The sequence below is a fragment of the Lissotriton vulgaris genome, chromosome 11, assembly GCF_964263255.1.
Source record: "Lissotriton vulgaris chromosome 11, aLisVul1.2, whole genome shotgun sequence".
NCBI lineage: Eukaryota > Metazoa > Chordata > Amphibia > Caudata > Salamandridae > Lissotriton > Lissotriton vulgaris.
In genome coordinates, this window is record NC_141699.1 from 734,939,470 (window position 1) to 734,952,071 (window position 12,602).

The following is a 12,602-nucleotide window of genomic DNA, read 5'->3' on the forward strand; positions in this document are numbered from 1 at the left end:
TCCTTGTATGCCGATGTTGCTGAGGAGTTGTATGAGGGTGCTGTGACAGACTGTGTCGAAGGCGGCGGAGAGGTCAAGTAGAATGAGGGCCACAGTTTCTCCGTTGTCCAGTAGTGTTCAGATGTCGTTTGTCGCTGCAATGAGGGCGGTTTCGGTGCTGTGTTTGGCTCGAAAGCCGGACTGTGAGGGATCGAGGGAGTTGTTGGATTCAAGGAAGGCGGCGAGCTGGCTATTGACGGCTTTCTCAATGACTTTGGCAGGGAATGAGAGGAGGGATATGGGGCGGTAGTTTTAAAGTTCAGAGGGGTCTGCTGTGGGTTTCTTCAGGAGGGCGCTGAGTTCGGCGTGTTTCCAGCTTTCTGGGAAGGTAGCAGAGTTGAAGGAGCAGTTGATGACATCACGAAGATGGGGTGCGATGATGGAGTCTGCTTTGTTGAAGATGTGGTGGGGACAGGGGTCGGTTGGCGAGCCAGAATGGATGGAGCTCATTAGGCGGATGGTGTCTTCAGTGGTGATTGGGTTCCAGGCGCTGAGGTTGTTAGAGGGTGCTTTAGGTTCGGAGGGGGGTGGAGAGGATTGTTCGTTGGAAATGTTCTCGAAGCTGTTATGTATGTCGGCAATTTTGTTGTAGAAGAAGGCGGATAACGAATCGCAGAGGTCTTGGGAGGGAGTAATGTCGTTTGAGGCTGCGGTGGGGTTGGTGAATTCTTTGACGATGTTGAATAGTTCCTTGATGTTATGGGCGTTGTTGTCGAGTCGATCCTTGAATGCAGATTTCTTGGTGGATCGGATCAGTTGGTGGTGATCATTATTTGGCACAGAGAACAAGTCCTCAAATTAACTACCTACCTTCTCAAGCCAGAAGTAATTTCAGTATGCTATGTTTGATTTGTAAAATGTATAAATTGGCAGCCCCAACTTATACTAAATAGCCCACTGTTCACTATTCATTGAAGGCAATACTCTCTAAAGAACGCACACTGCTGTGCCCCGTAAGCCAAGATTTGTGTTCAGAGGTGGTTCTAGGTGTTGGGTTGGGTCTCACACGTCTGAGTGCTCTTTTCTGAAGAGTTGGTTGGCACTATACCAGTTAGTAGAAATCAAAACAGAATCAACAAATCAGTTTTAAACCAATAATCAGCATTATGTTAAATGATGTACATATTTACCACTGCAGAGGCTTTCTTGGCATGTCATTTATGACAGTATTCAAACTGCTCATGAAGGAGAAATGCACAGGTCCTCTACTCTGCCTAGTTCTAATCCTAGACTCATAAAACATTTACCTTGCTGCTGTCGCCCCTTCTGCATATGCCAGTACTTTTGAAAGAATTGAACTTTTGCGTTTCCCCAATCCTGCTGGGAGGTATGTTTCATGCATTTACTCGCCTTCCTGTGAAAGAAGCATTTGCATTGCAATAGGTCTCGCATTTGCGAGAGTTTAAGCTATTGGGATTGTAAATCACAATGCCTTTTATTTATCTGTTTTGATAATAAACACATAAATAAAAGGCATGGTCATTTACAATGCCAAAACTCAAACTCTTGTAAATGCGAGACCTGTTTCATTTCAAATAAGCAGCTGCCATTGTCCCGGGCTGCTTGGAAAGTGAAAGTGCCATGGCGCACTGAATGTTGCAGGAAAGCATGTCGTCCTTGCAGTAGGACAAACTCATTAAAGAAATTAGTGCTTACAAACGAAAAAATACATACTGTGGAACAACAGAAGTAAAAGGGCCAGTCCTCATGGGAGGTTACAAATGAAGATAAGTTGGTACTAAGGAGGGACTAACAAGCTTAATAACGAATCAGAAGCCAGCATTTACAAAGGACAATGACACAAGTCAATGAAAAATATGGGAGGTGAGTGGGCGGAGCTTCAAGTCCATACTCGAATACAGCATGCCTTGCAGAACATTGCATGCGCTGCCTAGGCTCGACCTAAATAACACTGGAATGTTAGTCTTGATTGTCACACCTTAGTTTTTCAACATGACCTCTAGTTCCAGGAGATAACGTTGGACGAAATATGATTCGATTTATGTGGAGGATATTTCAGTTTGCCACATGAAAACTGAATATTTCAATCTTTCCTTTCCTCACAACTGGATGTTTGCGTTATTTAAATGTAGGTTCATTTTATAAAAAGGTAGCCAATTTTGCTATTCTTGGCATCCAGCAAGATCCGATCCAGGTTGAATTGCCCTGCTCCACTGTGAGCCTATTCGAATCCTTTACCCTTGTGGTTGCCTGTGGCAGGACTGAACCGCCTGGGGATGAAACTCTCGGAACCCGATTTAGTGCCTCAAATGAGGGCCTAACATGATAGGTCTCATAGTTAGCAGGTGAGTTTTCTGGATATTTCTTTTCTTTTTTTGTGCTTATATATTCTGAAAATACCATTTAAAAAAAGGTAAAGGATCCTGTTATGTCTGTTCTGTGAAATCTGATGCTGTTGTATCCACAGTTTGCGCACCTTGAGAGCTCAAATCAAAGGTGTGAATGAGGACACAGAGAGCCGGAACATGGATAAAAGAATACTTTATTGGAATTTTAATAGAAAACAAAACTATAATTGACATACAATAAACATATTAGCTAAAAATATCCTGAAATTCTATGGTTATAAAACGTCTCTCATTATAAATATGAGACTACGGAAGCGCAAATTTTCACAATTATTAAATATTATAATCTCTGCTTATTTACATGGTTATTTTAATGCAGTAACACTTATATGGCTGCCGGGATTACAGCATCTACATTTGAAAGCACCAGCAGGGTCTGAAAGGCACGACGGCTACGCTTATTGTCGTTTATGGAACTCTAAAGCTTTGTTAGGCGGGCAGATGAGGGGGGAACAAGAATGAGCAAAGCGGACGGACACCCAACACTTACCACTTAACAACAGGGCGAGTGTTGCACTGGGCAGCCATCTTGGAACAGAGAGCATAGGAACAGGTCCAGCATGGCGTCCGCTGACAGGACAGCATGTGCTGTACTGCTGCTCTCCCTTGGGCGTGTAGCAGTTTTGGTGAAGGGTTCATTTCAGGGGCAAGAAAGATGATGATCTTTCGGGAAATAGCAAAGGACAGAACCACCACCAGACACCGTCCCTATATGTGTTCTGATTTGACATTTGCATTGTGAGACACAGGTTATTTATGGTTGGGAAGCAAGGAATCTGACGACAGGAGCAGTGACAGGAGCCAGGGAGTGAGGGCATACCATAAAAGAAGTGTTTATTTTCCTAGAATCTTCCACCTCTAGATGCATTTTTGAACCTGGAGGAATAGGCATTGGTCACCAGGGACTCTTTACCTTACACACCTCAACTAATTATCACTGACACAAATTATGGCAAACAACACACTGACAAAACGCTGGGCATAGGAATGACTAAAATAAATGAAATAGACACCATGGTTTAGCATGAAGTAGTAATGGGAATTTTTCCAGTGTAGTCTCTTCGTATGGAAGATGAGCACCTGCTGCAGATGGAATGTGATGAGTGTGGTAAATAGTGGTCTCATGAAATTATAAAGATGCTGAGTTGGAATTGAATCAGATGAGTGTCGTCTTTACCAAGCAAATGGGAATTGCATGGGAAATGAGTTGGCTGTGAATTGCCTCTGCAATTCTCTCTTGTTTGAGTGCAAAGGTAGTGATTGAGGATGTGGTTAGTTGAGTTCAGTCTTTAAGTCTCTCTCGGTGCAGTGGATAAGCAGTGAGTGGGGAAGAACAGGCTGAGTGTAATCTCTGCTGGTGGTTGCTGGCACTGAAGGTTATATGAAATAAGGTAGTTATCCATCTGTCAGTACTCTTGGAATAATGGAACACGCTGTGAGGATGAAATGAGCCCTCTATGGTCTCTGCAGGAGACGCCTTGGCACTGGTCTGTGTGGTAATACGCTGCATGGGATATCCGCAGCTCTCTCAGCGAGGTGAACAGGCAGTTACTGTGGAAGGATTGGGAAGGAATCGTGGTCTCTAAAAGTGACCAGGCAGCGAGTGAAGATGGAATGAACTGTGTAAGCTTTTTGCTGGTCTCATAGACAAGGGGAGGGGATGGAATGAGCCTGGAAAGTTCTCAGCGGGTGTATTAAATGAATGCGTGAGCATTTACTGACAGATACTTGCCTTGTCGGCAGAACTCTCGGTTGGCCTGATATGGAATGAGTTAGACGTGATTATGAAATGGGTTTGCTCAGTTTCTGAATGGCATTTTCGAAAGCGCCTGAGCAATGTACAGGTACAGAATAAGTTCACCCCATTTGAGATTCTCCATTGGTTGCTTTTGTTGATCTAACCGTCGGCTGTGTGCAGTATCTGATGGACTAACTTGATCAAATGGATAAATAATGTGATGGGATGAAATGTGCGGTAGATGTTCTCTGCATCTTTCTTGACACAGTCAATGGGCAGTGAGAGTGGTGAGTGGGGTTAATATACTTCCAATCTCTCCTGTGAGCAGTGTGTGCAGTTAAACGAGTCGTGTGCAGTATCTGCATGTGTTGTTGTGCACCAGAGAGCACAATTTAATTGGTAAATGCTGACTTCAGCTCTCTAAATGCAGCTCTTCGGTTTTGCATTTCCTCTTCTTGCCTTTTTATCAGTTCTTTTTCCGCCCTCATCTCTTCTTCAAATTTACTGCCAGCTGAAAGGGCCTGCACCTGCAAGAGAGGAGATAGAGAGATAATGTGAACAACCTAGAGCCCACGAGTTATACCATCAAAAGAACCATGAGAACCTGTCAGTCAAATCAAATCAAATGATTGGCAGGTGGTTAATGACCCCAATTTTAGCGATCCATCAGGTCCTTCTACAGAAGTCCATATTCTGTAGCATCAGTGGGTAGATCAATTTTCCTTCATTTATACCACTCAGGACTACCTGGAGGATAGAGCAGAGTACGGGAGAAGCGATCTTATGGAGACCATCAGCTCCCCCCTGGTTTTTGAGTTTGCTCAGGTCTGTAGGCTATTGGTCAAAAGTAAGAAGGGCAAGGCCACAGGACCCGATGGGGTTCCACTAGGTGTTGTTATGGATAGGCCATATATGTGAGCCCCTGTGCTTACTTACTAACATTTCCACTTTATTAAACAGTTAATAAAAACCGTAATATACAAACATAACAATACATGATAGAGTAACATTTTTAAATGTATAAAATCAAGGTCAGATTCTTAGTGCTGAGCATTATGCAGTGCGGTTAAAATAATATTGACAAACTTCCCAGCTCTTGCTAGGGCCTGGGCTAAATTGTTGCTAAAACACAAAGCCGATGCTTACCTACAATGTCTCAGTGACTGTTCCCGGAAGACAGGAATCAGTAAGTGGCGCCTGTCAGTAGCAAAGAATGGGCAGCAGCATAACAGGTGGAGCCAGGACTCGTGAATGTAATTACAAAGGCTGCAAGTGGGCTGCTCATTCCACCAGGCCCACTGTGGATTGAAGTCAAAAATTGGTAGGGCTAGCAGTCTCATATATAGTATTTTGTTGCGAGTCTGGGGATTGAGGGAATAGTTAAAATATGGTTGAGGTTTCCCCTTGATGTAGGATTCATTCAGGGCTGTGAAAAGTACATTTTTAGAGAGCCCAGCAGCGTCTGTCTGGAATGAAACTGAAATGATTTGATTTGTTATTATTTTTTTCCACATTGACAGGGGGATAGTTGGGTTAGTGAGGGAGGTGGCTTCAATCTTTAGTGTGGAAATGGCAAGGTGCAACTGTTTGTGCCAGGGGGAATGTTCGTCCTTGAACACGGCTTGTAATTGTTCTTTCAGAGATTGTCCTGGAGCTAGTAAAGTATTGATATAAAATTTAATTAAGTCTCCCAGGCAATAGAGGTTTACGCATGTCAGGCCCTGCTCAAGTCTCAACCTCGACCTCCTTGCGTGTTGCGGGACAGAGAAGATTTTCTTGTAGGTTTTTATTTGTAAGTTTCCCAGAAATGCATCCATTTTTCCAGAGATGACCAGGTGGCCGTAGGTCACTGCAGGTAGTAGGTTGGCCCGTAGCACCCTTAGGATTGGTTTGGCTGAAGGGCTGTGCAGGTGACGGTTCAAACGCCTCAGGCTGTGAATGATCCCCATGCCCTTAGGCCTTAAGTGTCTAAGGTGTGCTACTTGGTTTGCCGTAATGTTAAACTAGACTTCTAAGTAGTTGTAGCTGGTGCAGGTCGCTATTTGTAATCCCCCAGCTCTCCAAATAAGATTATTCTTTTTTTTGTAAATCCCAAAGATCAAGGTTTTGGTTTTGGATTCATTCATCAAAAGATGATTCTTTGTGTTGTACATTAAGGGCGGTGAGCGATCTTTGCAGTCCGATTTTCGTGTGGTCCATGATAATAATATCATCGGCATATTGCATTGTCTGTAGATGTATCCCGCCCAGTTTTGGGGCGGCCAAGGCTGCGCCTGCCAGTTCTTTAGGTAAGTAGGCAGTGTAGAGATTGAATAGTAGCGGGGCTAGTACGCAGCCTTGTTTAGGCCGTTTTTAGTTGCAATTTTTGGGGATAATGTTTGTGCACTTGTTTTGATCCTAACCCAAGTTTTATGGTGCAAAGATAACATGTTTAATGGAGTAGCAATGGTAGGCGCCCCTCCGACATAGAATAGTTCAGTAATAATACCCATCTATAAGAAAAGGGGATGAAGCCCAGCCCAAGAATTACAGGCCCATATCCCTCCTAGATTCTACTGTCAAAATCATGGAGCACATTCTGGTACACAGGCTGGAGGATTAGGTGGCTGAGAATGACATCTTAACCGACACACAATATGGTTTTAAGAAAGGCGTGGGCACCGCAGACCAATGCCTAAAACTGAGTTTAGTCATGGGCATGTTTACAGCTGCCAAAAAGGGAACTATATATTTTTTCTTTGTGGCCCTCAAAGCAGCCTTTGACTGCGTTTCGCACTCTAAATTATGGCCCACCATGAATAAGCTAGATGTGGAGCAGGGCATAATCACATTTATGAGGATTTTTTTAAGGATGCTTCTGCCTGTGTCTACTATGGTAAGGATGGAGTATGTATGGATAATTATAGTATTAGAAGGGGAGTAAGACAAGGATGCATTCTTGCTCCATTTTTATTTTCCTTGTATTTTAATAGAGTTGATACATTTTTAAAGGAAAGAGCAAAGGACACACCCTACATTGGGGCTCGGCCACACCCTATTCTCCTGTACGCAGATTATGTGGTCTTTGTGACCAGAAAAGGGAGAGGGCTTCAAAGTTTAATCAATGATTTTACTGTATTTATAAATGAACTGGATTTGAAGGCAAATGAGAGCAAAACATTTAATATGATCTGTGGGGCAAGTCCGGACAAAAAAACCTTCTAATTTTATCAATACTATGGTATGGGTGGCCGGCTCTTTCTCTTACCTAGGTATCCTGTTCGATGACAAATACAAATGGAAACCAATCTTATCAAACAGTAAAGCACTCTTTGAAAAATCCATCATTGGTTTGTTCGGTTTCTGTAAAAAGATGGGTTCAAAACCAGTGAAAGAGATTTCTTTGAATTACTCTATTAAATGTGTGGTCGTTGCAGCCTATGGGGCAGTTATCTGGGATATGAAAGATGTAAAAATGATTCAACAAGTGCTAAAAAAAAATTTGAAAAAAATCTATCTGTGGTCCCTCAAAGTTGTGCTAATGCTATCTCTCACGCTGAATTGGGTATCCCTTATATAGAGGACAACTTTAAATGATACCCCCTCTTATTGTGGCACTCTATTTGGGTAAGGGATGAAACCGCCTTTAACCCCTTCCACGCTCATGACGAGCTGGGCTCGTCATGGCGTAGCCTCCTCGCACGCTGATGACGAGCCCAGCTCGTCACGTAAGGTGCGGTTTTAAAAAACTCAGCACAGGAGCGGAATTGCGCTAGCGCGCATGCGGTTAACAAGCATGTCAAAGCTTGTATCCCGTGGCACAGCGAGTAAGGGACCCACATCTGGGCATACCCTTGGCCACTTAGAGTAATCATACCCTGAACTGCTGATGAGGGGTGATACAGTGAAACCGGTCCCAGAATGCTAGGTTATGGTCCAGGGAGAACCTGGCCTGGCAGTTAGAGCTAGACTGTTCCCAGGTGGAGCAGGGTCAAGACGGATTTGCATATGACTGGGTACAAACAGGGATGGCATAGTAGGCAAATGAACAATGGATCCAACCTAGATCTCTTGACTGGGGGTGAATGGTTGAAAAGTTTCAGGGGGCGTGGCCAAGATGGCGGCCTGAACGAACGCGTTCTCGGAGGCTCCCCGGCCCTAAACCCCTAACCGCTGTTGAACAGCGGGTTATCTCCCCTTTTTCCCGATTGATCGGCAACTCACAACCAGCCGAATCACCCGGCGCCGCAAAGGAGTCGATTTGTTGGAGCTGCTGACGGAGAATGGCGCGGCCGGGATTCGGCCTCCTGGAGCCGCGAGGCTGAGGGAGAGCGGCGGAGGGTGACCTGAGCTTGCGGGGCTCCCCTGGCTTCGGCTACCGCAGGAGTGAACTGGGAGCGGATTGCGGTGAGGAGCGGCGGAGAATCGGTGTTGGCCCCGGGACCGAACGGAAGCCGAGACGGGCGTCTGCGGAGCGGCCCAGCAGCGCGGCACCCGGGAGCGGAGAGAGACGGCGGCCTACCACAGCACCTGAGCCCCCGGCTCTGGGCCTAGTCCGGGCCTGGAACGGAAGGGGTGAGATCTCGGCGAGAAGCAGCCCGGCGGCGGAGGCGGTGGCAGCGACCCCCCCCAGTGGCAAGCGGCTCCTCCGGTAAGGTGTGGAGGGTGACTCACCGGGACGGCTGAGAGCACTGGGGCAGACCGAGCCCGAGCAGGAGACCCCCGAACGCGCGCAGGGCGCGACACTAGCACCGCTGCGGCCAGACTTCATGCTGTGCCGGCGATTGCCCCCAGGACTGTGACTGAGTGGGGCCGCGATAGACTCTAAGGGGAACGAGCGGGCGGCCGCGCCACCTGGCTCCCCGGCTTGGGGCCTAGTCCTGGAGAGACATGCGCAGCAATCATTGGGCGGCCCACGCGGGCCCTATGGACAGTAGCCCTCACAGGAGTGGGCGAGAGAGTCACGTCAGCCCACTGGGGTGCGTGAGGAACCTGGGGTCGGTGTGACGGTCCGGCTGCCCGTGTACACCGGAGAGGCCCTCCCCGGGGCCCGCGACGGTTGGGCCCCACCAGGAGAGTTCTGGGGCTGAGTGCTGACACCCACACCGAATCTAGACGACGTGGGGTTCCTCCCCCAACCCGCGCAGCGACCTCCGAGGCCTGGAGCGAGCGTTGGCGACCCGGACTGAGCGGGCCCTTCCTGGGGCAGCCGACGCAGCTGGACCAGAGCTGCCGGCGCCTTTTTGCAGCTAAGGAACAAGGAGCCCGGATCCCCGGGCCGGTACGCCCGACATGGATAGTAGGCCCAGCTCCCTCCACCCCGCCACCCCTGCCTGATCACCGACATGGCTAACGCGGGGCGCAAGGGCAACTGCACCATATCGAACTTGCTCCACAAAAATGCAGCGAAGACGGAGAAAGCCCCGGCGCAATCGCCCCCCAAGACACCGGTTGCCGCCTCGACCACGGACGAAGACTCTGTGCCCATCACGAAGGCCTTTTTGGCCTCCCTCTTAAACACCCTGAGAGATGACTTTCAGACCTTGAAGCAGGAGTTGGCGGGAGAGCAGAAGGAACTGCGCAGAGACGTGGACGGCCTGGGAGAGCGGGTGGCGGCGCTGGAAGAGGCAGATCAGACCCGCAGCATGGAAGTGGACCGGCTCCAACAGGAGATCCTACGCCTACAAGACCAGCAGGTGGATCTCCAGGCCCATTCGGAGGATCTTGAGAACCGTTCCGGGCGGAACAACATCCGAGTCCGGGGAGTTCCATCGAAATCGGAAGGGAACAGCGTCACAAAGTATTTACAGGACCTTTTCCGGGAGATCCTTGGGGAACCCAGCAACTTTGAAATCCGAATTGACCGCACTCACAGGGTCGGCCCAGTGTGCCGAGCGCCAGCCCCCCCTCCGGATATACTGGCCTTTCTCCCGGACTTCCTTCTGAAAGAACGTATCTTGAGAGAGGCCCGAGTGCGACAGCCGGTCATCTTCCGAGGAGACCAAGTAGCCCTCTTCTAAGATCTCTCCGCCATCACCTTGAAAAAAAGACGCTCTTTCAAGGTGGCAACTGACTTTCTGAGAGACAAAGGCGTGCCCTACACCTGGGGTCACCCGTTCCGTCTCATCTTCAAATGGAAGGGGTCTCTACATCAGCTTCGTTCCCTCCAGGACACTTGTGACGTACTCGACATTGACCTACCGGAAGACGAAGACACGAACAAAACCCCCCCACCCGGATCTGCGGACGGAGCACGCCAGAGGTCCAGGGGTAGCTGGCAGACAGTGCGGAGACGACGATCCCCTAAATCTTTCCGGAGGCCGGACCCTCTCCTAGCCGCCCAGGAACGAGAAGCGGCAGTGCAGGAGGTGGCGGACAATACTGCTGCTAAATAGTGATGTGTCAGACACAGGGGTTTGCCCTCATTAGCCTCTCTCACCGGGGGGGGAGGGGTCGGGGGGCCGAAGGGTCGGCCGCCACCATGCCCTCACTTCCTATGATGAACTACGGACATGGACTCTGTCCCGATAGGCCCGAGACTTTGGGAGTTGTTTTGGGGGGGGGAGTTCAGGGGGGGATGTGGGGAGGGGTTGGGAGTTGGTGGGGAAGTGGGATGTGAGGGAGATAGTTGGGGAGGTTGGGGTCAGGGGTGGGTGGGGAAGGGGATATCAGGTCCCTCCCGGTGTGGTACAATAGAGTCGAGACTGGCCGACCCCGGGCAAGCCGAACATGCTACGCTGCTTACACTACTCCTATGAATGGCTAGCGCTACACTGAAGATTCTCACCTTAAATGTGAAGGGGCTTACTAACCCCGTTAAACGCAGGGCTGTCCTGTCTTTCCTAGAAAACTCAGGAGCGGAAGTTTGTCTGCTCCAAGAAACTCACCTGCTCTCCAAAGATTGGCACAGGATGCGCTCAAGGGCCTTCCCGATCCACCACTACTCCTCGACCCTAGAGAAGAAAGCGGGGGTGGCCTTACTGGTGGCACGTCATTTTAAGGGGACAGTTGGGGACAAGGTGGTCGAAATTAAGGGGAGATTCCTAGCCCACACCATTCATATAGGGGGGATGGACATGGTTGTGGGCTCTCTCTATGCACCAAACACCAGGCAAGAACCTTTCCTCATGGGGGCGCTGGCAGACGCACTACAACCTAACACTAAGGCAGTACTGGTGGGAGGGGACACAAACCTAGTGATGGACCCCAACATTGACAGGTCCGGCCACCGACAGGGGTTTGCCGGGGCGATCACTCAGGAGGGGAGCCACTGGTTATCGGAGGAGGGGTTCGTGGACATATGGCGCAAGCACCATCCCGTCACTCCGGGATACACTTTCTACTCCCACGTACACCGCACTTACGCACGCATCGACCACTTTTTCGGCAACGCGGACGTGTCTTCTCTGATAGAGGATGTGGAGGTGCTCCCGGCCGTGTTGTCTGACCACAATGCGCTCTTGCTACACATGCAAGCCCCTAGAGTCACAACATAGAAAGGCAGATGGCGCCTCAATTATGCACTCTTGCAACATGAGGGGGTAAAGCAGCGGCTTCATGACTGCATCACGGAATATCTGCAGACCAACGACACTCCAGAGGTTTCCCTGGCCGCGGTTTGGGGGGCGATTAAGGTGGTAGCGAGGGGGGAACTGATTTCGGTGGCCGCGGCGGAAGCCAAGGAACGGAAGGACAAGAGGCAATCCTTGTCCGCACAAGCGCTTGACATTGAGCAAGCTCACAGTCGGACCGGGGCTCCCAGGATATGGAGACAGCTTAAGGCGGTCAGGGTCCAACTCGCCAGCTTAGATTTAGATAGGGCAGAATACGCAGCCCTGCGACTGCGCCACACTTATTATGTGGGTGGTGATAAGACGGGGCGCCTGCTAGCGAGTTGCCTTAAAGCTAAGACCCTGCGGGCGAAGGTCCCCTCCATCCGTACCCAAGATGGGAAGATCGTCCGAGACGATGACCAAATAGCAGAAGCCTTCCGCGAGTTTTACGCCTCGCTGTATTCGGCGGAGCCACCTGACGAACAAATTTCTGCCGACACTTATCTCCGAGACACGGGGATAACACCCCTGGATGAACCCACCAGGACCTCCCTCGAAGCTCCCGTCAGAGCAGAGGAAGTCATCTCCGCGATCGCGCGTCTCAAGCCTCTGAAGGCCCCAGGCCCGGATGGCTTTTCGGCCAGTTTCTATAAGGCTTTCTGCCCCCTAGTCGCACCGATATTAACCAGACTTTTCAACTCCTTCCAGGGCAGAGGCTCCATCCCTCAAGACATGCTGGAAGCTGACATCGTGGTCATCCCCAAGCCGGGCAAAGACCCGTCCCACTGCAAAGCATATAGACCCATCTCCCTACTTAACATTGACCTAAAACTGTTCACAAGCGTGCTGGCAGCCAGACTGGGCCCGTGTCTACCGGGAATCATTGAACCGGACCAGGCGGGATTTATCCCCACCAGACAGTGT

At 49.4% G+C, this 12,602-nt stretch overlaps 1 protein-coding gene across 1 annotated transcript in view; it reads right to left on the minus strand.

Moving 5' to 3' along the window:
* Positions 1-2,524: 2,524 nt before the first annotated feature.
* Positions 2,525-12,602, minus strand: part of EFHD1 (EF-hand domain family member D1) — a 343,907-nt gene continuing 333,829 nt past the window's right edge. Inside the window, exon 4 of the mRNA XM_086943852.1 lies at positions 2,525-4,673. Within this exon, the coding sequence (XP_086799978.1) occupies positions 4,539-4,673 (135 nt within the window). The 3' untranslated portion in view covers positions 2,525-4,538. The remainder of the gene's footprint in view (positions 4,674-12,602) is intronic.